This window comes from Lissotriton helveticus, chromosome 7, assembly GCF_964261635.1.
Source record: "Lissotriton helveticus chromosome 7, aLisHel1.1, whole genome shotgun sequence".
NCBI classification, from domain to species: Eukaryota; Metazoa; Chordata; class Amphibia; order Caudata; family Salamandridae; genus Lissotriton; species Lissotriton helveticus.
In genome coordinates this window covers 1,740,456,397-1,740,483,306 of record NC_136068.1, presented here as the reverse complement: position 1 = coordinate 1,740,483,306, position 26,910 = coordinate 1,740,456,397, and the positions used below count along the sequence as shown (strand labels likewise).

The 26,910-nt window shown below is 47.6% G+C and overlaps 1 protein-coding gene across 2 annotated transcripts in view; it reads left to right on the top strand.

Moving 5' to 3' along the window:
* Positions 1 to 26,910, top strand: part of IGLON5 (IgLON family member 5) — a 1,087,135-nt gene that overhangs the window by 978,699 nt on the left and 81,526 nt on the right. For both annotated transcript variants that reach the window (XM_078655466.1, XM_078655465.1), the window contains exons 5-6: positions 14,433 to 14,564; positions 15,750 to 15,870. In XM_078655466.1, coding sequence (XP_078511592.1) covers positions 14,433 to 14,564; positions 15,750 to 15,870 — 253 coding nt within the window. The remainder of the gene's footprint in view (positions 1 to 14,432; positions 14,565 to 15,749; positions 15,871 to 26,910) is intronic.

Here is a 26,910-nt window from a genome sequence, read left to right as displayed (position 1 = left end):
TCGCAAGAAGGGATTGAGGCAGCTGAGGAGGTGTCGGAAGAAGTTGGGAACGCATCGGATTCAGAAGAAGAGCGAAGGCAGGACGGCAGTGAGACAGAAGACGCAACTGAAGGAGAGAGCAGAAGTGAATACGACTCAGACTCAGATCCGTATCGGAGCGATCAAGAACCAAGTGGGAGGACAAGGAATAGGAGAATAAGGCTTGGAGCTGCCACTTGGCCAACAAGGAGAAGAAGGCTAAGTTTGAGGTCGGCCCAGGAAGAAACGCTTACTCCTATATCCGAAGACTCAGATCCAGAAGAAGATATCCAGGATCAAGCCGAGGAGGGTCTTAGAAGATCAAGTAGGGTGCGAGTGCCTAGCAGAAGATACTCTACTCCCGACTGGACCTACCTTGTTGCAGATGTCTGGGAGACACAGAACAGGGAGGATCAGGGAAGTGGAACTGATCAGAACTGACCCGATCATCACAGTGCAAATAAAGTTTCTACTGCCAGGAGCGGAGACCGAAAGGTTGCTGACACTCAACATCGTTCATCCTGCTCTCCTGAGTGGAATAAGAAAGTTGATTTTAGAAACAGTTGAGTTTCCAGTTTGCTGTTCACGATATCCAATATTGGAGGGAACTCTTCTTCGTTTGGAAATGCTTGAGCGAGTAGTAGAAATGTTAGGAGCACTTATTGTTGTGGACTAATATCATATTGCGAATGGCTTTAAGGGGGTGCAGATCTGGAAAGGTGAAGAAAGTGATCTTGATTAGAACGAACCCCTTTGTAATTGTGGATATAGAACTGATAGTACCAGGATTGGAAATTGAAAAAACGCTAACTCTCAATTTCGTCCGTCCACTTGTCTTGAGCGAAATAAGGAGAATAATCCTAGAAAAGGTTGACTTTCCATGTTGTGGTACGAACTGTCCAGAACCTGAGGGAATGATACTTCGGATGGACGTTTATGAAGAAGTAGTGTCACTCCTTGAGTCATACATAACTTCAGACGAAAATAAGACTTTTGAAAAGAAATTGTAAATTGTTGCAAGATTACCTAGCGCCGAGTGGAAGAAGAAAAAAAAAAAATGGTAGGGGTTTCCTTTTAGCGGATGGAGAAGGGCTAGGGTTGTCTATATTACTGGACTTTGAATTGTTTTGCGGAAATAAATTGTCAAGCTTCCAAGTGTTCCAAGAAAGACATTGCAAGAGAGAAAGACTTTGTTTGAAAAGAAGAGGAAGTGAATGCTGGAAGATAGTCGAAAACTACACTGTTTGAGAACATGGAGGCTGGCAACCCGAACCGCAGGGCAAAATGTATAGCTGTTACATTTTTAGGAGTAGTGGTTTCTCTTATAATTTTAGTGGTAACTGTTTCATTCCTAGCGGGACACGAAGGGGATGGAACCACCGTTAAGGAGGATAAGGGAGTGTCAACACCGAGAACTACCATTATTAAGGAGAAGGGAAACATCAATGAGAAAGACAAAGCGTTGTTAGATGCAGAAGTAAAAAGGTTACACATGGATGAGTCACAGGGGAATTACAAGTCAAATGCTTATGCTAAGTTGCTTTATGAATATGTTGATGCCATGGAGGTAAAGGATTGCTATGTCTGTATGCAATTACCAATTTCGGTGGAGGAGGGTATCAAATACCATCATCTCCCGTTGACATATGGGATAACGTGCAGTTTATTGTTAAGTATGTTTTATGGACGAGACGGATTTGAGTATTACTTCTCGAATTTCGACTCGACATTGCCAGAGGTTCCGAATTTCAAGCATTTGAACAAATGGGACTACTACAAAAGCGAAGACAGGTTACACAAATGGTTTATTCCATGGAGAACGTTAGATACTTCACATGCTCGAATCAACAATCTGACTTGTCAAATATCAGAAGTTGAGAAAAAGTTTATAGCTCAGGTAGATACTAGATACAGGAGGCAGAAGATATTGAAGGCATCAGGACAAGGGGAAACAGATTGGACCAAGGAGGAAAGGGCACAACAACGAAAAGGTAGTATTGGTCCAATTGCTTTGGATAAGGAGAAACGGGGGAAACTGTGCATTCACAGGAGTTACTCCTATTATGAAAACGTTTATGTAGGACAAGTAAATTGTGAACATGCCTTTCAATTGGAGTACTACTCTAAGAACTTCATGAAAGGGATGCAAGCAATACCAAATGTATATTTTGTATGTGGAAGATATGCCTATGTGAAGTTACCAGATAATTGGTACGGATCATGCTATCTGGCTGTTGTCTTCCCTAAAATATATCATGTTGAGAATTTAGACACGCCTAAGAAAGAAATATCAACTAGATGGAAGCGAGGGCTGGGTGCAGCAGAAGTAGTTGGAGATGTAATAGGTGCTGCATTCCCTTTCTTAGGATTGATAATGAATGACATTAAGATCAGGAGGTTAGCTACAGTCGTAGATAGACTGTCTGCCAGTACTGCAAGATCCTTGATGCTGATAGAGGGGGAGATGCAATCGATTAGGGCAATGGTTCTTCAGAACCGACTTGCTTTAGATGTTCTGTTAGCAAAAGAGGGAGGAGTCTGTAGGGCCTTGAAGGTACAGGAATGCTGTACTTACATTCCAGACAATTCAAAGCCTCTAGAGAAGTATATACAAAACATCACTGCCATACACTACGAAATCGAGGACCTGGCAAAGGTAAATGTGTGGGAAAAAGTAGGTCATGGAATGGGTAAAGTTGGAAGTTGGTTTGCCAACTTAGGAAAGGGTATCGTTTGGTACATATTGAAGCCCATCATCATAGTAATGATTTGTGTAATCACTTTGTGGGGATTGGTGCGTTTGTATCAATGGTATAGAGCAAATAGGTTACAGAGAGCTATGAAGAAACAGGAAGAAGAGTTGACAGCGATGCAGGACACTCAATATAAGAGTCTGAAAGCATTAGAGAGTATGAAAAGAAGTGGTACTGCCCTGTCTTCACTTTAAAGGTTCTACATTTTAGTGTCATGGTAATGATGACCCCTAAAGGTCATCAAAGGGGGGACTGAGAGAGCACAAGTTTGAAAAAATGTATAAGTACGCCATATTTACAAGCACGTAGTTAGTTTAAACATGTTTTGCACACGAGTGTTTTATATTCAATAGCGAAATGTATAGAATGTTAAGTAGAGTAACCATAATTATAACGGTGTGAGATTAAATGTAGAAATGTTGGAGTATATGTGAAAACCTCATGGTTCTCTCATGTTAAAAGAGTCATGTCCGAATTAAATGTAATTTTGGATTCCAGTATTTTGTGTAGGCCTTAGGGCAATTCACAGCAAACCTGAACGTGCTGCTAAAATAATGTGAGATAAAGTTGACATGGTTCTTTCAAAATGTACTATTGAACTTAGGGTTAAAAGTATATGCTTTATAGATGTGTTATTTTAGAAACGTATGCTAGTTAAGAATGTTTGCTGTTTAAATCAAGTTAACGTTTTAAGAGTGCAGGAACCTGCTGCATGTAAATCAAGTAGGCCAGAACAGATAATGTCATGTAGTTTAAATCGTCATGTGCTCGTTAGAGGAGAGGTCGTGAGGTGTCCAGTATGGAGCTCTGAGAGTGTTTTATGGCCTAAGATATGGTGAAGTCTGGAATTTGAGGCCCACTGCAGGACGAGCTGTATGCAGGTGCGAGGGTCCTAATCAGCTCGAATGAAAGGGACTTTGTTCAGTGGCGCCTTGCGCAGGCCTGTAGGAGTTTCCAGGAATTTCAGGGGGTATCAGCGCACGGAAGAAGGAGCCTGGGAACCAAGGTCAACTATAACGAGGGTCTTCAAGAGTACCATCATGGAGTTTTACCGCGCAAAGATGTACCACGTGAGGGGCGTCCCAAGGGGCGTTTCTATTGGAAATGTGATTTGGTATTAGGGAAAGTGACCCGGGAGGAGGGCAGAGCAGATGATTTTGGGAGCCTAAGGAAGCGGATGGGTAGGCAGATAGGCTGATCAGGAGAGACCCATTATCAGAGAAGAGACAAAGAGAAGTGCGTGATCTTCTTAGGAAATCACCACGGCTGACACCTAGAGGGTAAAGATCTTGTTAAGTAGGGATGTCATTTAGTGTAGTGTAGGGACAGACTAACCTTAATTTTTCTTTCCTGTAATGACTTTGAGGTTGCAACTTGTATCCATTTTAGCAACCCTGATGGTTTTCGAGCTTGTACTTATTATTCTGTTTTTCAGACTCAGATTATTCAAAAAGTTCATGTTCATAGTGATACCGATTTATCTTCTTAATCTCATTTTGAGAAGTTTGTATCTTCAGTTATCTTTGACTTTATATTAAATCTTTAAAACTTAATTTTGGTCAGTGGTCATTTAGAGTGGTGTAAGTTCTTAAATTGATTGTTTACTGCGAGATTACCTTTTACTCAAGACAGGTACCAACGATTCAGTCGACAGGAAATGGGATTTGGTAAGATAATTAGTAACCAGTAATCCCGCGTTAGCACTGTGCTAAGGAGACCCCTAGAGCTCGGGGCCCCCACACCGCAGAGGCTGCAGGGGCCTATTTTACCCCACTGCCTCTGGGCATGGAGACTCTCAGCATTGCATATCCAATCAGTGATTAGTAATGGAAGTGCCAACCAATGACTACTGAGCTTACTCTAGAGAGAAACAATACCCTTTCACTGTGTACAGTGTGACATCACAGTATCACCCGAGGTTGGAAGCCAATCAGAGGGTGGCACCTAATCCCTTTCCAAGAATGTACTAACTGTGGCCTATCTGATGCAGGTCATCCCCCGGCTAAGGCACAGACTAGAGGGGCGCACTGTTCAGAAGTGCAACCTGCCTGCTACCGCCTCCCACTGCCCAAGAAATGTCATAAGTGCTATTGTGGTATCGCCCCGGCAGGTCCTGATCTGGGAAAAGCTTGGAACCATATTGTTAGTCCCCTGGTATCTCCCCAAACCTTTTGGTAGTGATCAGGCGATGGAGGGGCCTATCCCTCAGTCATGTGTAATATAGGGGGTGGACTAGGTACCAGTGGGCACTGGTCTCCGACTGCATCCTGCTTGATCTGCGCAAAGAGCAGCGGGATGTGTGCCGCTCCAGTGGGTTCTGGGAGCTAGGCGGGCACAGTCAGGCAGAGCTCACCTCCCTGGCCTCGAGGGTAGGCCTGATGCACCTGGGCAAAGAAAAGGCAACACTGCTCTGCAGAGCATCAACCTATGGGTCAACTAATGCCTTCTGGGTCAGTCCTCGAAAGTCGGACTGAGACATCCTAGCGGGGAGATGGTGCCTTCCATCAGCTCAGCCTGCTATTGGTCATCCTGGCGGGGAGATGGTGCTCCCAAACCTTCCATCAGCTCAGCCTGCTATTGGTCATCCTGGTGAGGAGTTCGGCCCTATCACGGGTGCTTCATCTGCTTCTTCTTTAGGTTTTGGATGAAGGTATCACCATGTGCTAGAGTTTAGTTCCAGCCTTGCGAGGACAACAGTGGCAGACCCTTGGAAGAGTCTCCTTTCCCGACCCATAGAAAAGGAACCACAGGCTGGAGGCTCCCAATATGTATTCTCACTTGCAGGCCCTGGGGAGAAACAGCTCTTTTGCAATAATGGTCAAAGCCCCAAGCAAAATGAGAATTTGCCGTTTGGGTTCTCCACCTCCAATAGCAAGAAGCATCTTTTCCATTTGTTGTAGTTTGGCACCCTAATGGGGTCCTTTCAGGTGTGAGCTGGCTGCAGTGACCTTAATATTGCACCAGGGGGAGCCAGGGGCAACCAGACGTGATTGTAAAGCTACATGAGGAAATAAGGAAAGCAAGTAAATATTTTGTATTGGAGTTGAAGGATGAGAACAATTACAGCCCTCACTCCTCAACTGGTAAATGTGTTACAACCTCTAACAAGTTTCAGATGGGACCTCAGTTAAAAGGAGTGAGACCCATTTCATCACCAGAACTCAAGCAGAACATGCAAACAAAGCCAGTTCATATAGTGAACAATATAAAGGCACTTTTCCAACCAGGCCAGCGTGCATGTTCCACAACTTTTGGTCAGATGGGCATTGTTTATAGCTCTGCTATAGAGCAGAGGCGCTTTACATGTAACAGTAGTAGTCCACAATACAACATGATGTTGGGATTATGCTTTATGGAAAGTTAAGCAGAAGGTAGACGGGAATAACAGTACATTGAATGCGTGGCACAGAAGATGAAGTGAAATATGAAAAGGTGTGCTCAGCAGGAGAGGAGACCTAGCTGAGTTCTGATTAGTTTCAAGCCAATCAAAGGTTTTGTGGGGCCCAGGGCAAAACTAGTTGTGGGGTCCTGACTCAAAGAATCTGGTGTCAATCCTGGGGTCCCAGCTTGACCAAACTGTGTACCATAAGTGTTTTCTTCACTGTACCCCCTTTTCTATGCATTTGAGAGCACCATGGAATAATTCAGTTCAGAATGCATTCTGTACATTAACCTTTAGTTTTTTAAATATATATATCTACATATATATATATGTATATGATACCTCCTTTCTTCAAAATTCATGGAAGAAATAACGGAACGGACTCCACTTGTCTTGGTGCAACATTTATTTATTGGTGCTGTTTTCGGCAGCCATGACGCATTTCAGGCTTCGCAGAGCCCTTGATCACATGACCTGCCAGTGAGTTGTTCTTGTTATTTAAAGTGCTAGAGTGCTACTTTTTACCAACAACATAAACGAAAGTCTTCAGTTTTTCTTGTATTACATTGTACACATATTTGCGGTTTTTGTATTTGACCACTTTGTTGCAAAACATTTCATTATATATATATATATATATATATATATATATATATATATATATATATATGAAATTAAAGCTCCTCCTCAGCACGCTCTGCACTCGCAGACACCGCCTCCGCGCCAGCATAAATGAGGAACGGACCAACCAAGTCAGCAACAGATGGGTTTATTACAGAAACAGAACCAGCGACGCGTTTCGAGCTGCAAAAGCCCTTGTTCATATTGTTGTTATATATATATATTTATATATATATATATATATATATATATATATATATATATATATATATATATATATATATATATAGATATATATATATATATATATATGAATGTATATATATATATATATATATATATATATATAAATATATGTTCAATTCCTGAAATGTGCAAATAAAGTCGTGGGCTTTGAATGAAAAGGTTATTTCTGTAAAATACATGTTTCAATTTTGTCGGACACATTTGGCATTTTGCACATTTTACACATACATCCTACTAAACCACAATTGAAGATTCCATTATATAAGAACCGAGAAAGATTTATTTCCTTTCTTTTATATATACACATATATATGTGTATATATACACATACATGTATATATACATGTATTCATATATATATATATATGCGTATATATATGTGTATGAATATATATATATCCACAGTTTCTGTTTCTCCGTCGAGGCTGCCCACTGCTAGCGCCTGCCCCAAACAGCACAGACACGGACCTCAGTTCCAGTGCAATTCTTTATTTGTTGATTTGCGTGCTAGTCACCATAACGTTTCGGCTCAACCCTGAGCCTTGTTCACATGAATATATATATATATATATATACACTGCAAAGCAAACAGCTAAGCGCGATAACCAATTGAAAAAGACCGAAGTCGAAACCCATCATGGTGCTCTATAATGAGGCGGATTCTTGAATAAAAGATTTTTCTAATGGAATTCCTGGAACTGCAGCATCATCTTCTTTGTAAACTTATATTTGTTGGGGACTTGTGGTCTTTAACACAAGCCCCAGCAGCCAGAGCACAACGCTTTTTTGACTACTTTACAAAAGGAGATATATATATATAGATATATAGATATGGTTTAATAGCCCATAATGTTGTTACATACATTAACTGCAATAAGGGGAAACTGTAACAGGCACAAGGCAAATGACTTGCTTCTTGGGGCTATAATAAAATCATCCTCAGGGTATAAGGGGGGAAGAAGGAGATACCCGCCCAGTGCCTGAATAGCACTATGCGTCATCACGATACCTCGTTTCAGTCCCCGCTTCCCAAACTATGTGAACCTCTGAAATTACTTTTCAATGCTGTGTCTCCTTTACCATTAGCATCACATTTGAGAACCTCAGGGAATAATCCAGTTCACGAAGGTCACTGTACATAACCCTCACCGGTACAGGGTTTATTTATAACCGCCATCTTGACTCAACTATAGCCACAGTAAAGACTTACATAGAAGCACAGGACAACTGACTTGTCTCTTTAACTACTAATAAAATGGTCATCATGGCAAAGGGGCGGTGGTTCCTTATGAATTTGAATAAAGGCCACTCAGTGCAGTGATATAATCTGATGTACTAAAGTGAAACAGTCCAGAATGTCTATATGTGATAATGTGTACCTCGGTGAAACTCAGCGACACTTGCAGGACGAGAGGTACAGGTTGAGCCAAGTGGTCTGTCTGTTGGGTCACCAGTCTCTGCAGCGTTGCTTGTGTGGGCCAGAATCCCGTCACATGATGGAACACTGGTGGGGACTCCGTGGAGAATTAAGGGACGTGTCAACACTGTCACTACCACTACTCTGTTGGCACTGGTAGTGAGGTGAGCGAACACTGAAAGTAGGATGCACAGGTGCAAGGTCTAGGCACCAACACCCAGTCAGCGGAGAGCGCGTCTTCTCTGATGCGCACAGCATGAAGGTGGTTTGTTCCATAGTGCGGGGATTACTTCCTGTTAAACATGCCACACCCCTCATTTGCTGCCTGAAGAGAACCTTATCCATAGTGCAGGCCCCTTCAGAGAGCAAGGAGTGGGGAACAATACACCCCTCCCCCCTACCTACTGACAATATTGATTAGGACAGAAAGATATCCCCTAGATTTGATACAGCAGCAGAGAAAGATTGTTTCTGTTCCAAAGATGAAATTTGTTTAAGGTAGCCAGCTGAGAAGCTTAGAAGTTTGCTATGTATTTTAGGGTGTTACACCGGGAAGATATGATCCCATCTTTTCTTTGTAGATGTGAGACAAGTCAACAAGTCATAATATGAAGGATAACCTTGAACATTTCTAGAAATAACTGATTAGGAGTTGTTAGACCTGACATCATTGGCATGAGTCTCTCCTCCATTTTTTTCTGTTTGCCTCCTCTGTTTACGATGTTTTTGCTGGTATATTGCTTTGGGCACTGTGCCACTGCTGATCAGTGCCACAGTGCAAGTGCTCCCTATGTGACATTGCTGTATTGATTGACTTCCATGTTTGGCTTATTTGGTTTACTATTAGTCCCTAGTAGAGTGCACCAGGAGTGCCAGGGCTTGTAAATACAAATGCTGCTAGTGGGCTTGCAGCACATGTTGTGCCACCCACAAGAGCGGCCTAGTAAAAGTATGTCTGAAGGTCTACCATTGCTAGACCACGTTATGTTATGTTATGTTATGTTATTTATTCTTTTGTATAGCGCAACGGTTACTCAAAAAGAGTGTCCCGGCGCTTTAGGTAAGGAGAACTACTTCACAATAACACAACACAGTAAAAGAAGAGAATACAGAATAGACAGATAAAAAGGGACTGCTGAGAGGCTTACTGGGTGAACAACCAGGTTTTAAGACCTCTCCTAAAGTCAAGAAGACTAGTGGCCCCCCGAAGTGGAAGTGGAAGCGGAAGCGAGTTCCACATCTGTGGAGCCAGCAGGCCGAAAGAGCGGCCACCCAGGCGCGCTCTCTTCACTCGTGGGACAACCGCCAAGAGTAAAGATTCTGACCTCAAAGAGCGAGCCGGATGGTAAAACGCCAGTCTCTTTTGGAGGTACTTTGCTCCCACCGCATGGAGAGCCTTATAGGCCAAGGTCATGGCCTTAAAGTCGATCCGTTTGCGGATGGGAAGCCAGTGCAGCGTCAGTAAAAGACCCGAGGCGCTGGCGTGTCTATTTAGACCATAGATGGCCTGGCCGCCGCGTTCTGTGCGACTTGGAGCCGCTGCAAAAAGTACTCTGGTAGGCCCAGGTAAAGAATGTTGGCGTAATCTAACCTGGAGCCTATCAGAGCCTGCACAGTCAACTTCCTGTGTTCCTCCGACAACAGAGGTAGGAACCTCCGCAGCATCTTTAGCAGACCGAAACAAGTGCCGGTCACCCCAAGGATCTGGGCTTTCATCGTCAGCCCCTTGTCCATCTTGACCCCCAAGTTCTTAGCCAAAGGGGAAGAGCAGGACGGGGGGAACATATCGATGGGCCACCATGCCTGCCAGCTGGGCTCCGTGTCGCACCCGAAGAAGAGTACCTCGGACTTATCGGAATTGCACTTGAGGCTGTTCAGTTGGAACCATGTGAAAACAGCCCCAAGGCAATCCCGGATACTCTCCCCGTCAAAGTCTGCCCCTCTCTTGCAAGAAAAGAGGAGCTGGGTGTCGTCGGCATAGGATACGATCCGGGCACCAAACGACTCCGCCACCACCGCCAAAGGGGTCATGAAGATGTTAAAGAGGGTCGGGCTCAATATAGAGCCCTGAGGGACCCCAACTCCCAAAGGCGGCATCACGGCGGTGTCAGGAGATGTCCAGACCGTTTGCCGGCGGCCAGCTAGAAAGGAAGAAAACCAGCTGAGCACCCGAAGACCAATCTCATAGAGTCTTGCGAGAAGGCCCTCATGGGGGACGGTGTCGAAAGCCGCCGACAAGTCCAACAACACCAGCATGACTTTGCCCCCGGTATCCAACACCCCTTTGATGGTTTCAGAGACCTCCAGGAGCGCGGTCTCGGTGCTGAGATTTGAACGGAAGCCGGACTGGGTGTCATGCAGGATCTCGTGGGTCTCCAAGAAGTTGGAGAGCACCGACTGAACGTGTTTCTCCAGAATTTTTACGAGAGCCGGCAGCAAAGAAATCGGCCTGTAGTTGGCTGGGACCTTCGGGTCAAGACCCGGTTTTTTAAGCAGCGGGATGACCATTGCCTGCTTCCAGGCTGGCGGAACCACTCCCTGACTCAACGAGAGATTCAGAAGAGGGTTCGCCAGTGGATTGATCACTTCCGCAATCTTACCCAAAAGCTTGGCTGGGCAGGGGTCAAGTGGCGACCCCCGATTTCAAATTGCCCATAAGCGCTAAGGAGGCAGGGGCTGGCAAGGATGGAAACACCGCCAATGTGGCGCCATGCGAGGCCAGAGGGAACATATCAACCTCAGACTTAAACGGCCTGGCAGATGCTCCAGATGGAAAAGAGTCCTGTATGAGTTTTATCTTGCTTGTGAAAAAACAAGCAAGATCCGCCGCCCAGGATTCTAAGGGCACCTCTTCCGAGGTAATGGTCCGAGGAGAAATAAATTCTCTGACTATGGTGAAAATCTCCTTGCAGGAGTTGGAAGCCGCTTCAATTCTCCCAGCAAGATAGGCTTTTTTTCCAAGGCGGATGTCCCGGTGGTAAGCCTTAACCACTGCCTTGTAGGCCAACCTATCCACGCCATCATAGTGTGCCCACCAGGCCCTTTCGGCTACCTTACACTGCTGCCGCTTGCAGTCTGACTGTCACGAGGACTGCGCCAGTACCCCTACTTGCCAGTCCCTAAACCTTCCCTTAACTTCTTGTTAGTCACCCCTATGGTAGGCCCACGGGCAGGGTGCATTGTAAGCATAAGGTAGGACAAGCCTGACAAGGTTGGCATGTCCTAATAGTGAATTACAGCCATATTCGTTTTTCACTATTGTAAGGTAACCTGCTCTCCATCAGTTAGAATGGGCTGCCAGGATTATTAATGCTATAATCCTAGCGGGCTCGGGGAGCATGGTGCAATGTCGAGTTTGGTATCCCTGAACTCAGGGTTTAATAACGCATCCGTTTGTGTGGATGGTTTTTGGACTCTGTGTTTGAAAATAGCACTTTTAGAAAGTAGCTATTTTCTTGTCTAACTGTCTACCGGTCTCTGCTGGTTCTGGTGTGCGTGTGACAGGAGCTGGGTGGCTCCAGAGGTCTGAATGAGTCAGTGTGGGATGAGTGGGGCATTTGCATTGAGAGTAGGGGAAGAGTAGCTCCTGATAGCCTGCCCTGCCTGATACAATGCTGGCTCCGCCCCCCTGCCAGGCGACTGATGACTCTGTGCCTGCCAGGGACGATCCTGGCCCCACCTCCTGCCGGGCGGCTGAAGACTCTGCCCTGCACAGTGAATAGGCCAGGTGCCTAGGCCTGGCAACACCCACAACAAACCCAAGATGGGGGGAAATTCCCCTACATGGACAAAGGGATCAAAGCCAAAAAGGGGTATAAGAGAAGGACCCCTGAACAAAGAATTTAGATCACTTCTGACAAGGAAACCTGAACCAAGGACAAGAAGCCTGCTGATCTAAGGACTGCCTACCCCTTCTGCCAGAGTGCTGTTTGTTGGGAGAATCCTGCAGTTGCTTCTTTATTTTTGCCAAGGAACCAGGAGCGAGGAACTGTGTGTGTACTCTCAAACTTTGCTAAGAAAATCTCCAAGGGTTGGAAGAGTGCCAGCCTCCTGTTGAAGTCACAGGGCCAAAGGACTTCATTTGTTTGCTGAAAGTGCTTGTTGCTGGAACCTGAAATCCAGCACCTCTGAAGAATCCAGCAATCTCGACGCCGACGGACGACGCCGAATCCAGCTCGACATCGTGAGTAATGGCTCCAGTGTCCCGCACCTTCGACGCCAGCCGCCGGGCCCGATCGACGCCAGTAGCGACGCCAGTGAGTAGCGAGTTCGGCTCCAGCTCCAAGTGACCCTGTGTCGACGCCGCCGCTGATCGCATCGACCTCGAGCCCTCTCGACGCCGTGAGCGCTGCTCACTCTTGCAACATCGACATCGACGACGCCGTATTCTGCTTCATCCCGTGAGCGCTGCTCCCGCCTGACTTCGGTCGACGCCGCTGCAGATCGCCCCGACTCCGAGGCCCGATCGACGCCGAAGACGCGACGCCGGACATCTCGACGCCGCTGATCATCGAGTGCTTCCCTTCTCCAAGGTACTGTGTTGTTGGGGTCTGTGCGACTCCGGGCTCGACGTAGCGCTCCTCGCGGTCGACGCCGAACCTTTGGATTAACTTTGCCTCGACGTCGTGTGACTCCCGTGTGGGTTACATTGTTGCCAAGAACTGTGTTTTAAAGAAGAAGAGTTGCTTTTGATACTAAAGACTGTGTGCTAAGAAGAAACTACGCTTGAACTATTATTTTTCCTTCCAAGAGTATTTATTAAGATTGTGGTATATTTTTGTCGTTATTTGGTCTTGTGCTAAGCCTTATATAAAAATCCTTATTTTTATAATACTACTGTGTCGTGTCCATTTGTAGTGTATTCACTTTATTACTGTATGTGGTCATAAATGCTTAACGCACTGCCTCTGAGATAAGCCTGTCTGCTTTGCCAAGCTACCAAGGGGGTGAGCAGGGGTTATCTAAGTGTGTGATCCCCTTGCCCTGACTAGAAAAGGTGTGTCCCTATTTGTCAGAAGTGTATACCTCTGCCAACTAGAGACAGCCGCTTCTAACAGGAGTCTTTCGCTGTCTCTACAGTTAATGTGGGGCAAAGTGTAAGGATGGTATGAGCAGTCTGCTCATGTGAGGCGGTAGTGACAGAATTTGTCAACAGTAAAGGGCAGTGTTTGTGAGCATCATCAGGGGTCGTTCAAGAGTGCCTCGTCAAATTTGTGGGTAAGTGGCAAGGGCAGCCCGATATCCCCTTCTGAATTTGGATTTCAGTATAAACTAAGATAAACCACGTCATTTTGGGCCATATGCATGAACACATTTTCCTATAGACACAGAATGGGCAAAACCCTTTGATGCATCTGGCCCTTAGAGACGTATTTAAGAAATAATTAACGTTTTCATAAAACCAATAGATGGTGTAACTGTAAGCACACACCATGATGAACTGTGAATGAAGAATAACTCACAAGAAGAAAGTATGACTATGTAACATCAGGCGTGAATATGAAATACATTTAATAGGCAAAAAAGTGATAGGTTTGAGGAAAGAATGAATTCATTCTTAAATTATTTCTCTAATTCATTATTAAATTATTTCCCCTTGTTAGCTTTTTACCTTAGTATGTCAACTTTGTTGAAGTGTTTTGTGACACATTTTACACCTTCACAAAGTTTAGCAGCTTTAAAAAACTTTGCCCGCTGGTGAAAATTTACTGTAATTGAGTGTTTTACAGGTTTTGGGATTTAAAAAACTTTTATCGCACAAAACGTACATTATCTGCAACTTTTTCATCCACCATATATTTAAAAATTTTTAGGAAGCTGGCAAAGTTTAAAAAACAGCCTGGTACTATCCATATTTTGCAGATTCTCTTCTTAACCGCTGCCGCGTTGATCGTTACTGAATATGAGGGCTTTTGGCCAATGTTGCACATTTTCCTCTGACATTGTATCATTGTGTCTGATTCATTTCCTCTGCCTCCATGACTCTCCCCCACAGATGGCTTCACCAGCGAAGGAGAGTACCTGGAGATCACTGAGATCAACCGCCAGCAGGCCGGCGAGTACGAGTGCCGGAGCGCCAACAGCGTGTCTTTGCCGGACACCAGGAAAGTTGTCATCACTGTCAACTGTGAGTCACCTCTTCGACCATTGACTTGTACCGTTAACTTGTACTTTCAGGTGTCCTGAGGGAGCTTTGTCAATCAAGCACAGCAGGGGCACGCGTGCTGAAGGGGTGTAGGCTAACCATGCAGGACAGAGATGCACATACTGAGGGAGTGCAGCCAAACCTGACTTGGCAGAAGACCATGTGCTAAAAAGGCATAGCAAAACCAGCAACGGCAATGGGACACAGCTTAAAGAGCCAACTACATCGGCCGGGGTGAGGCAGGTGTGCTCAGGGAGTCTAGCCAAGTTATACAGATTAGCTAATCTAGACCAGGCATGCAGATACACATATGCCAAGAGATCCTGGCCAAATCATGCAGGCCAGAGGCATGCCTGCTGGGGGGCTGGTAAAGGAGCCAATCCAGCCAGGCAGGACAGCGGCTTCCAGAGAACGTTCATTCCCTGCAGCACCTTTGCGATGGGGGCTCACCAGCACCGTAGATCTGGATTAACAAAGCAGGCTTGTAGAGCCCAAGCTTGGCATTCTATATCCACAAGACAGGTAAAAGGTCTTGGGAAGAAGAGCATTGTTCAAGCGGGGCTCTGGCATGCTGGCAAGGTTGCCCACTATAGCCCAAAGATAGTAGCCAGCTGACACAACATTCATAGGCTTTGAAAGAACCATCACCCCTGCACACAAGTGGTCCATTGGCTTATAGGAGGGCTCTGATATTTCACAATAGGCAACTACCTATAAAGGTCACAAAAAATGGCAGACTCATTGATCAATACATTGAAGAGCCTCTGGTCTTACCCTCCTTTCTGAGGCACTGACCAGGGCCCTCACAAGAAGTGTTCTTATGCTGCAGAATTGGCTAAAATCAAGCTTGAAGAATTAAATTCCTTCTGGCCAGGATGTAATCAACGGGCAGTGATGTTGTGTTGGGAAGTGTCAGTCAAAGGGCTGTGAGTGTAGAAGATGTTTCGGAAGAAAACTAAACTGAAGTACCCTTGCTTCCTAGGAAAACTACAGTTTGATCCACTGCTGGCCCAAATGAGTGATCAGCTCTTTAAGACTTACCTACCAAGGGTGATCGAGGGGCACTAGTTTGGGTGTGCTTAATGTCAGTGTATGAATTTCATATTGCATTGTGACAGAGTTTACAAACTTGATCCTTTATTAATTTTCTCCCCAACATTCCCTCAGATCCTCCAACCGTCATGGATGTGAAGAATGTTGAGTCGGTAGTGGGCCGGAATGCCCTTCTGCGCTGCGATGCCATGGCTGTGCCCCCTGCAGAATTCGAGTGGTACAAAGACGACAAGCGGTGAGCATTCATGCATCAGTTCATTCATGTCCATTGTGATGGAACAAGTTGGTGGGTCTAGCTTTGACGTGGGTTGTTTGCAGGAGCAGCAGCATCGGATAGGAGTGTAGTGACAGTATGTAAGATACAAACCCTAATGAGTGTAGCCTACTATCTACCTCCTTTAAAAAAATAGCACATTACAAGTTAACCCACTGACTTTCCTGACCCCAAATTGGAAAATAGAGCTCTTTCCAATGAAATTTGTCATCCCAGCACAATGGTGCTGGTCCTCCATATCGGATTCAGACCTGAGATAAACTCCTTCTGTGTCGAAATAAAGTTCTACTTACGTTCTGCTGCTTAGTACCATTAATGAGCCAAGAATGACTCAAATAATCAGCCTTCATCTACCAAAATATATTTTATATGTCCATCTATTTCATTTTTCATTTGTTTAATGTAATGCAAGATCCCATTAAATTTTTCATTTTGTTTGATGTAATGCAAAATCTATAATTTTCTTTCTTCAAATGGTTGTTTTCATGTGAGGAGTGGGCTCCTCACAGGGAAAAGGCCAGGAAGGGTTCCTCGGCGGTATTCGTACAAGCGCCGAGATGCCTCCGGGTAGTCGTGCGCTATATAAGTGCATAATTATCATTTTTTTAATCATTTTTAGCTTTCTTCAACTTGAACGTTATTGGCTAGGTCACATATCTCAGAGCATTTAGGGAATTTAGTGCCAGATACAGGAATTACTGGTATCAAAACTTGGTCGCTATTTGAGACCGGTATTTTTGTAACCATCAAAGAATTTTATAAACTGGCCTATGCACCAACTGGTTGGTTCATAAATTTGCCATCTGGAGTCGGTCGTAATTCGAGCTACCTCTTGAATACTAATGATGTATGTCACAAATTGCAATTCACTCCGAAGATGGGATGGCTGCCTGCTCAGGTCAGCAGACCATCATATATGTGATTGCCTTTCAATTACAAAACCTTTATTTTAATGCAGCCCGTTTTCCTTACATGAAAAAGACTTATTTTTAAAATAAATAAATGTGTGTTTAGGAATTGGCAGGGGTCTCTTAGACCTCTGTCTTGTTCCAAAAAAGACAGCTACTGAGGCTTTCCCACCCCAGTGTTCAGCCCTTTTGTTGATGTTTGTGGCACTTGGTGCTTAGGCCTTCACAACCTCTTTTCCACAAAAGAAACCCAGAACAAATGTGCGTCTGCAGGGAAATCAAATTGGTAATAAAGAATGTGCTACTATTGTGTGCTCTCACATGTTTCCCAAGAAAAACATACCCTATTTGTGTAGCTGGGCCTACTGCCAGTGAGAGATAACACCCCAAAGCGCGACCTGGACACGTTTAATTTCACCCAGCAAGATCAAGGATATTTTTACAATGGGGTTAGCTGCAAACTTTGTTCCCTATCTCAGATGCCACCTTCGAAAACCTACCAAGCCCATACATTTCTGAGAACTAGACACCCCAGGAAGTCCAAGTCGGTGTGCGTTGTGAGCTTTCCCCTACTTTTTCCCACCCGTAATATCTTTCAAATATCAAACATGGGTAAAAAATACATACATTTTCCTCACACTTCTTTGAGGGAAGGTTCTGTAATCTGTGGGGATCCACAATTTCCCTACCACCCAGCATTACCCTCACAGATAAAAATGCTACCCCACTTGTGTGGGTAGGTGTAGCACACACAACAAGAAAGGCCCCCTTTAGAAAACCCACAATTGTTTCATCCACTTAAAGCATCGCTGCCCATAGCAATGTTAGGTTGATATAGTGACTCTGATTGTTAGACCTGGCATCTTTGGCTTATTTTCTCATCTTTTTGCTTATGACCTCCTGTTTTTGACTGTGTGTGCATTTCATTTTTGCTGATTTTAGAACTCTGGGCACTTTACCACTGCTGATCAATGCAATGCAAGTGCTCCCTGTGTAAATTGTGACTGCGATTGGTTATCCATGATTGGCATATTTGATTTACTGGTAAGTCCCTAGTAAATTGAACTGTGTGCCCAAGGCCTGTAACTCAAATGCTATTAGTGGGCCTGCAGCACCGATTGTGCCACCCACCTGAGTAGCCCTGCAACCATGTCTCAGGCCTACCACAGTCTATGAGCAAAATATTACCCTGCCATGACGACCAGGCAAGTGCACCCACTTGCCAGGCCCAAACCTTCCATGTTACTACATGTAAGGCACCCCTAAGGTTTGCCTACTTCAAAGGCAGAAACTGGTATAAGTTCTCAAGCGGTATCACCATAAGCCACCCTCATGCTCCAGATCCCAGGGGACCCTGCTCAACTGGATGACCCTCACCACAGACAAGACGTTACGGATCATGAAGACCATCCACTCTGGAGCACCCTCGGACCCCTGCCCCAACCACATCTTCAACCGAGCCATCTCCACCATCGCCCCCGAACTCTGCTGCACCAACAACTTCTCCATCACAACTGCCACTTTTCCTGAAAACTGGAAACAAACAGATATCAACCCCCTGCTGAAAAAGCCTCTTCTGACTGACCTCAAGAATTACTGACCCATCCCCTTCCCAGCCAAAGTCATCAAGAGGCCTTCAATGCCTAACTCACCAAATTTATTTAAACAAACCACATCTTGGACATATCCAAATTGGGCTTCAGAAGCAACCACAGAACCAAGGCTGCACTGTTGGCCGCAACAGACGACATCCACAATTTCCTCAAGCACGGCGAAACCGCAGACCTCATCCTCCTGCACCTCTCAGCATCAGTGGCAAAGCCTTAGAGTGGATCCTCTCCGTCTTCACCAGCCAAACCAAGAGAGTCAGGCTCCCACCATTCTCCTCAGAACCTACAGAGATCAGCTGCAGAGTCCCTCGCGTCTCCTCCTGAGCCCCACTGTCTTCAACATTTACATGGCCCTGCTGGCAGCCATCATCAGAAACCATGGACTAAATGTCATCTCCTATGCCGATGACACCTAGTTGATTCTCTCTCTCGCCGACAAATCTACAGCTGCAAAGAATAACTTCCACAATGGGATGAAGGCGGTCACCATCTGGAGGACAGCTGCCTCAAACTCACCTCTGAAAAAATGAAGTCCTCATCCTGGGAACCACCCTCACCACTTTTGACACCTCCTGGTGGCCTGCAGTGCTCAGAACCCCCCCCACACCCACCGACCATGAACATAATCTCGGCATCATCCTTGACTCCTCGCACTCAATGAACCACCAAATCAATGCCATCTCACCCTCCTGCTGCCATACGCTCTAACTGCTTTGAAAGATCTTTAGGTAGATCCCCACTGAGTCCAGAAGAACGGTCACCCAGGCACTCGTCAGCAGCATACTTGACTAGGGCAATGCACTCGATGCCGGCACCTACCCAGAAGCTCCAAAGGAAATTGCATATAATCAAGACCACTGCTGCAAGACTTATCCTGGACTTCCCTCGCCGCAGCCACATCAACGTTCACCTCCACTGGCCCCCGATCAACAAAAGAATCATATTCTAACTCCTCACGCACTCCTACACGCCCTCCACAATATCGGACCTGCATACCTTAACCACCTCCTCTCCTTCTACACTCCCACCAGACAACTCTGCCAACCTGGCACTGGCCACTTTCCAACGGATTCACAAGACCATGGCCGGAGGAATATCCTTCTCCTACCTCACCGCAATGACCTGGAATGCTCTTCCTGTACATCTCAGGCAATCACCCTCACTGCCTCAATTCAGGAAGGACTTCAAGACCCAGCTCTTCGACTGAACTGGCTCTTTGACTGAATTGCAGACTCCCCCAGCACCTTAAGACCCTAACGGGCTATATTAGCCGTGCTCTATAAGAATCGTGATTGATTGATAACTTCAGAACACTACTGGACTAAGAGGAGATTCTGCCAAGAAGATGAGCTGGAGAAGCTGTAGGAGGGGAACTGCTGCTCTGCTTGTTGCTGTGTTATGCTGGCTTACTGCTTGCTGCTTCTGTCTTGACCAGTGGAAAACGACTGGACTTTGCTTTTTTGTATCCTGCTTGCCAAGTTTCTCCAAAGGATTGTGTGTACTTGTCTCCTGTTAAGAAGACTCTGGGTCATCAGAGACTTCTCCTGCAGCTCCTGAACTCCGCCGCGGGAATTTCTGATTGGCTAAGTGGTGACAAATTCAGTTCTAGGCCCTTCCTGTAGGTGGTTTTACTCCCCTTAATCATTTTATTTACAACCTTTAAATATCTCATAAAGGTGGGAGAGCCACTTAAACCTCAAGCCCGGATTGTGCAAGAGGCCTTCCTCTGGCTCCGCTCGAGCTTCTCTTGCCTTCGAACCCAAAATGAACCGAGCTTAAATGTGTCTTCTGCCTGACACGCACACTCTACCATGATGAGTTAAGAATTAAAAACTAAACATAAGCATGTGGTATTAAGAGTAGAGAAGGAGGTAGCCATTTAGTGGTGAATTCCATAATATGAAACCAGAATACCTGAGACCAATCCTGACTTCCCCACTGACCAGCGTCTGTGATTTTATTTGACAGAGCCGGATTTTAATCAGTTATCAGATCAGAGCACAACTTCCAATACGTGAGGTAAGAGTGTGCGCTGTACAAACATAATCTTATTTATTGAGGTGAAATGCTTCCACATGTTAAAGAAATACCTTGTTTTTTAATTTTAAAGAGACTATCATGTTTTTGCATCATACTTGTTGCATGATTTAGATACCGGCCTCATTTATGAGAAGTGGCGGATCACTGCGTGAAAGCAGCGATGTGCAACTTCTCAGTGCGCCCTCCCTGCGACACCAATGATGCGTCATATTTACAATATGATGCATCATGTCGCAAGGAACGACAGATACCTTAGTGTAACTGAAGTATCTGTCAGCGCAAAAAGTGGGGCATTACTGGAGTTGTGTCGGAAGCCCAACGCAACTCCAGCAATGTTCCTTTCACATGGGGCAAGCCACATGTGATAGGGCCTGCGTCACCCTTACGCCTGCCATGAGGCAGGACTTAGGTTGTTACGAAATCTCATAGATTTCGCTGCACCCCTCCAACTACCCTTTCTTGCGGGAGAACGCCCACTCTGCATACATTATGCCTAGATGCATCACTTCGTAAATATGGCGCAACATGGCCCATTATTTACTCCACCGCTGCGTCACTAAAAGTGACACAACAGCGGTGGAAAACTGGCGCAAGGGGCTCATTAATAAGCCCCCATGTTTTTTCAGGGTTCTGCTCCTGCACAGGCTCTTTGAGCCGAGCCAGACCCTTGGTTCGTCTCTAGCTCGGTTCTCCCTTTTGATTAGACATTGCCCACCTCTAATATTTAAGCATCTCTCTTAATGGGATCAGAGTCGGGCTGTGATGCAGCATTGGAAAGTCATCGCCCATACTGCCAAATGTACCGTACTGTCCTGCCACATTAGTAGTAGTTTGTGCGCTATACAAGTATTAATTTATTATAACGACCATATCTTCCACTCGGCTCCTGTCCTTTCATATATCATCCGCTTTCCTCCAGGCGGAATTACTGGACGGAAATCTTTAAATGTCTCTCCTATCTCACTTTTCTTCTAGCAGGAGGAGTTATACAGCTCAAGCCTTCAAACATCTGTGTCATGGATGTTGTTACGTTATGTTGTGTGTTATCTATAGAGTGTACTGTCACTGAAACTTCCTGGCACTTCATTTCTCCCCCCAGTGTTTAATTTGAGCCAGTGGTTTCCGGAACTCGGCACCGGCACTTAATTATCAACCCGACACTTATGACAGTCTGCCACATGGTGGCACTGTTTGTCTAATTTAGTGATGAGCACAACAACAGTTGTTTATTAATTTAATAGAAATTAAAAAGAACTGATGCATGTTACCTAAGCCATTCAACAGTCTTAACTGTCATTCTTCTAAGAGTGCGTTGGATAGTAGATTGGCAGCGCTGGTAGGGTCAACGGTTGGATGTGTTGGTACCGTCATTGGCGGCGCTGGTAGGGTCAACGGGTGGTTGGGTTGGTACCGTCATCGGCGCCGCTGGTAGGGTCAACGGGTGGTTGTGTTAGTACCGTCATCGGCAGCACTGCTAGGGTCAGCGGGCGGTTGTGTTAGTACCGTCATCTTCAGCACTGCTAGGGTCAGCGGGTGGTTGTGTTAGTACTGTCTTTGGCAGCGGTGCTAGGGTCAGTGGGTGGTTGTTTTGGTACTGTCATTGGCAGTGCTGGTAGGTGTCAACGGGTGGTTGTGTTGGTACCGTCATCGGCTGCGCTGGTAGGGTCAACAGGTGGTTGTGTTGGTACCGTCATCGGCGGCGCTGGTAGGGTCAACGGATGGTTGTGTTGTTACCGACATATGTGGCGCTGGTAGGGTCAATGGGTGGTTGTGTTGGTATCGTCATCGGCGGCGCTTATAGGGTCAACGGGTGGTTGTGTTGGTACCGTCATCGGCGGTGCTGGTACGGTCAACGGGTGGTTGTGTTGGTACCGTCATCGGCGGCGCTCCTAGGGTCGACGGGCGGTTGTATCGGTACCGTCATCGACGGCGCTGCTAGGGTCAACGGGTAGTTGTGTTTGTACCATCATCGGCAGCGCTGGTAGGGTCAACGGGCGGTTGTGTTGGTACCGTCATCGGCAGCACTGCTAGGGTCAGCGGGTGGTCATGTTGGTACCGTCATCGGCAGCGCTGGTAGGGTCAACAGGTGGTTGTGTTGGTACCGTCATCGGCGGCGCTGGTAGGGTCAACGGATGGTTGTGTTGTTACCGTCATAGGTGGCGCTGGTAGGGTCAACGGGTGGTTGTGTTGGTACTGTCATCGGCGGCGCTTATAGGGTCAAAGGGTGATTGTGTTGGTACCCTCATCGGTGGCGCTGGTACAGTCAACGGGTGGTTATGTGGGTACCGTCATCGGCGGCGCTGCTAGGGTCAACGGGCGGTTGTGTCTGTACCGTCATCGGCGACGCTGCTAGGGTCAACAGGTGGTTGTGTTAGTACCGTCATCGGCAGCGCTGGTAGGGTCAACGGGTGGTTGTGTTGGTTCCGTCAACGGCAGCGCCGGTAGGGTTAACGGGTGGTTGTGTTGGTACTGTCATTGGCGGCGCTGGTAGGGTCAACGGGTGGTTGTGTTGGTACCGTCATCGGCAGCGCTGCTAGGGTCAACGGGTGGTCGTGTTGGTACCGTCATCGGCAGCGCTGGTAGGGTCAACGGGCGGTTGTGTTGGTACCGTCATTGGCAGCGCTGGTAGAGTCAACGGGCGGTTGTGTTGGTACCGTCATTGGCAGTGCTGGTAGAGTCAACGGGCGGTTGTGTGGGTACCGTCATTGGCAGCGCTAGTAGAGTCAACGGGCGGTTGTGTTGGTACCGTCATTGGCAGCGCTGGTAGGGTCAACGGGCGGTTGTGTTGGTACCATCATTGGCAGCGCTGGTAGGGTCAACGGGTGGTTGTGTTGGTACTGTCATTGGCAGCGCTGGTAGGGTCAAAGGGTGGTTGTGTTGGTACTGTCATTGGCAGCGCTGGTAGGGTTAACGGGTGGTTGTGTTGGTACTGTCATTGGCGGCGCTGGTAGGGTCAACGGGTGGTTGTGTTGGTACCGTCATTGGCAGCGCTAGTAGAATCAACGGGTGGTTGTGTTGGTACTGTCATTGGCGGCGCTAGTAGGGTCAACGGGTGCTTGTGTTGGTACTGTCATTGGCGGCGCTGGTAGGGTCAACAGGTGGTTGTGTTGGTACCGTCATCGGCGGCGCTGGTAGGGTCAACGGATGGTTGTGTTGTTACTGACATAGGTGGCGCTGGTAGGGTCAATGGGTGGTTGTGTTGGTATCGTCATCGGCGGCGCTTATAGGGTCAACGGGTGGTTGTGTTGGTACCGTCATCGGCGGTGCTGGTACGGTCAACGGGTGGTTGTGTTGGTACCGTCATCGGCGGCGCTCCTAGGGTCGACGGGCGGTTGTATCGGTACCGTCATCGACGGCGCTGCTAGGGTCAACGGGTAGTTGTGTTTGTACCATCATCGGCAGCGTTGGTAGGGTCAACGGGCGGTTGTGTTGGTACCGTCATCGGCAGCACTGCTAGGGTCAGCGGGTGGTCATGTTGGTACCGTCATCGGCAGCGCTGGTAGAGTCAACAGGTGGTTGTGTTGGTACCTTCATCGGCGGCTTGGTAGGGTCAACGGATGGTTGTGTTGGTACCGTCATTGGCAGCGCTAGTAAAGTCAATGGGTGCTTGTGTTGGTACTGTCATTGGCGGCGCTGGTAGGGTCAACGGGTGGTTGTGTTGGTACCGTCATTGGCAGCGCTGGTAGGGTCAATGGGCGGTTGTGTTGGTACCATCATTGGCAGCGATGGTAGGGTCAACGGGTGGTTGTGTTGGTACTGTCATCGGCAGCGCTGGTAGGGTCAACAGGTGGTTGTTTTGGTACTGTCATTGGCAGCGCTGGTAGGGTCAACGGGTGGTTGTGTTGGTACCGTCATTGGCAGCACTGGTAGGGTCAACGGGCGGTTGTGTTGGTACCTTCATTGGCAGCGCTGGTAGGGTCAACGGGCGGTTGTGTTGGTACTGTCATTGGCAGCGCTGGTGGGGTCAACAGGTGGTTGTGTTGGTACTGTCATGGCGGCGCTGGTATGGTCAGCGGGCGGTTGTGTTGGTACCATCATTGGCAGCGCTGGTAGGGTCAACGGGTGGTTGTTTTGGTACCTTCATTGGCAGCGCTGGTATGGTCAACGGGCGGTTGTGTTGGTACTATCATTGGCAGCGCTGGTGGGGTCAACAGGTGGTTGTGTTGGTACTGTCATGGCGGCGCTGGTATGGTCAGTGGGCGGTTGTGTTGGTACCATCATTGGCAGCGCTGGTAGGGTCAACGGGTGGTTGTGTTGGTACCGTCATTGGCAGCGCTGGTAGGGTCAACGGGTGGTTGTGTGGGTACCGTCATTGGCAGCGCTAGTAGAGTCAACGGGGGGTTGTGTTGGTACCGTCATTGCCAGCGCTGGTAGGGTCAACGGGCGGTTGTGTTGGTACCATCATTGGCAGCGCTGGTAGGGTCAACGGGTGGTTGTGTTGGTACTGTCATTGGCGGCGCCGGTAGGGTCAACGGGTGGTTGTGTTGGTACCTTCATCGGCGGCTTGGTAGGGTCAACGGATGGTTGTGTTGGTACCGTCATTGGCAGCGCTAGTAAAGTCAACGGGTGCTTGTGTTGGTACTGTCATTGGCGGCGCTGGTAGGGTCAACGGGTGGTTGTGTTGGTACCGTCATTGGCAGCGCTGGTAGGGTCAATGGGCGGTTGTGTTGGTACCATCATTGGCAGCGATGGTAGGGTCAATGGGTGGTTGTGTTGGTACTGTCATCGGCAGCGCTGGTAGGGTCAACAGGTGGTTGTTTTGGTACTGTCATTGGCAGCGCTGGTAGGGTCAACGGGTGGTTGTGTTGGTACCGTCATTGGCAGCACTGGTAGGGTCAACGGGCGGTTGTGTTGGTACCTTCATTGGCAGCGCTGGTAGGGTCAACGGGCGGTTGTGTTGGTACTGTCATTGGCAGCGCTGGTGGGGTCAACAGGTGGTTGTGTTGGTACTGTCATGGCGGCGCTGGTATGGTCAGCGGGCGGTTGTGTTGGTACCATCATTGGCAGCGCTGGTAGGGTCAACGGGTGGTTGTTTTGGTACCTTCATTGGCAGCGCTGGTATGGTCAACGGGCGGTTGTGTTGGTACTATCATTGGCAGCGCTGGTGGGGTCAACAGGTGGTTGTGTTGGTACTGTCATGGCGGCGCTGGTATGGTCAGCGGGCGGTTGTGTTGGTACCATCATTGGCAGTGCTGGTAGGGTCAACGGGTGGTTGTGTTGGTACCGTCATTGGCAGCGCTGGTAGGGTCAACGGGTGGTTGTGTGGGTACCGTCATTGGCAGCGCTAGTAGAGTCAACGGGGGGTTGTGTTGGTACCGTCATTGGCAGCGCTGGTAGGGTCAACGGGCGGTTGTGTTGGTACCATCATTGGCAGCGCTGGTAGGGTCAACGGGTGGTTGTGTTGGTACTGTCATTGGCGGCGCCGGTAGGGTCAACGGGTGGTTGTGTTGGTACTGTCATTGGCGGCGCTGGTAGGGTCAACGGGTGGTTGTGTTGGTACTGTCATTGGCGGCGCCGGTAGGGTCAACGGGTGGTTGTGTTGGTACTGTCATTGGCGGCGCTGGTAGGGTCAACGGGTGGTTGTGTTGGTACTGTCATTGGCGGCGCCGGTAGGGTCAACGGGTGGTTGTGTTGGTGCTGTCATTGGCGGCGCTGGTAGGGTCAACGGGCGGTTGTGTTGGTACTGTCATTGGCGGCGCTGGTAGGGTCAACGGGTGGTTGTGTTGGTGCTGTCATTGGCGGCGTTGGTAGGGTCAACGGGCGGTTGTGTTGGTACTGTCATTGGCGGCGCTGGTAGGGTCAACGGGCGGTTGTGTTGGTACCTTCATTGGCAGCGCTGGTAGGGTCAATGGGTGGTTGTGTTGGTACTGTCATTGGCAGCGCTGGTAGGGTCAACGGGTGGTTGTGTTGGTACTGTCATTGACGGCGCTGGTAGGGTCAACGGGTGGTTGTCTTGGTACTGTTATACTATTATTGGCAGCGCTGGTAGGGTCAACGGGTGGTGCATGATGCTGTGGCCTCCTGACGGGGCCCTGACACTTATGTTTTTTTTTTCTTCCCCATACTTGCTCCAGATGCATTAATAGCAGTCAAATATTTCTCTCTTAAACTCCCCCCTTGCTCGACTGTATTTCTACACTGCATTTCGAGCTCCACCAGGTCACCCTTCTCTCCTCCCAGTCCCCGCATCTCTCCTCATTAGACATCAGGTGCAGAGCTCGCACCCCTCCCCCCCCCAGCTCCTCCTGCACCTCCCCCCAGCTCCTCCTCGCCCCTCCCCCGTCTCTGGAGATGCGGCCTCTTGGATGTGGTTCTAGCGCACTGAGCCGAGACACAGGCGCTACTGTGACTGTTAGACTGTGACCCCCTCTTTGTAAATCAGCCCCAAGAAAGTTTATAACTCCGAGTTACCCGCATCATTAATCTCCCATTAATATTCAGGA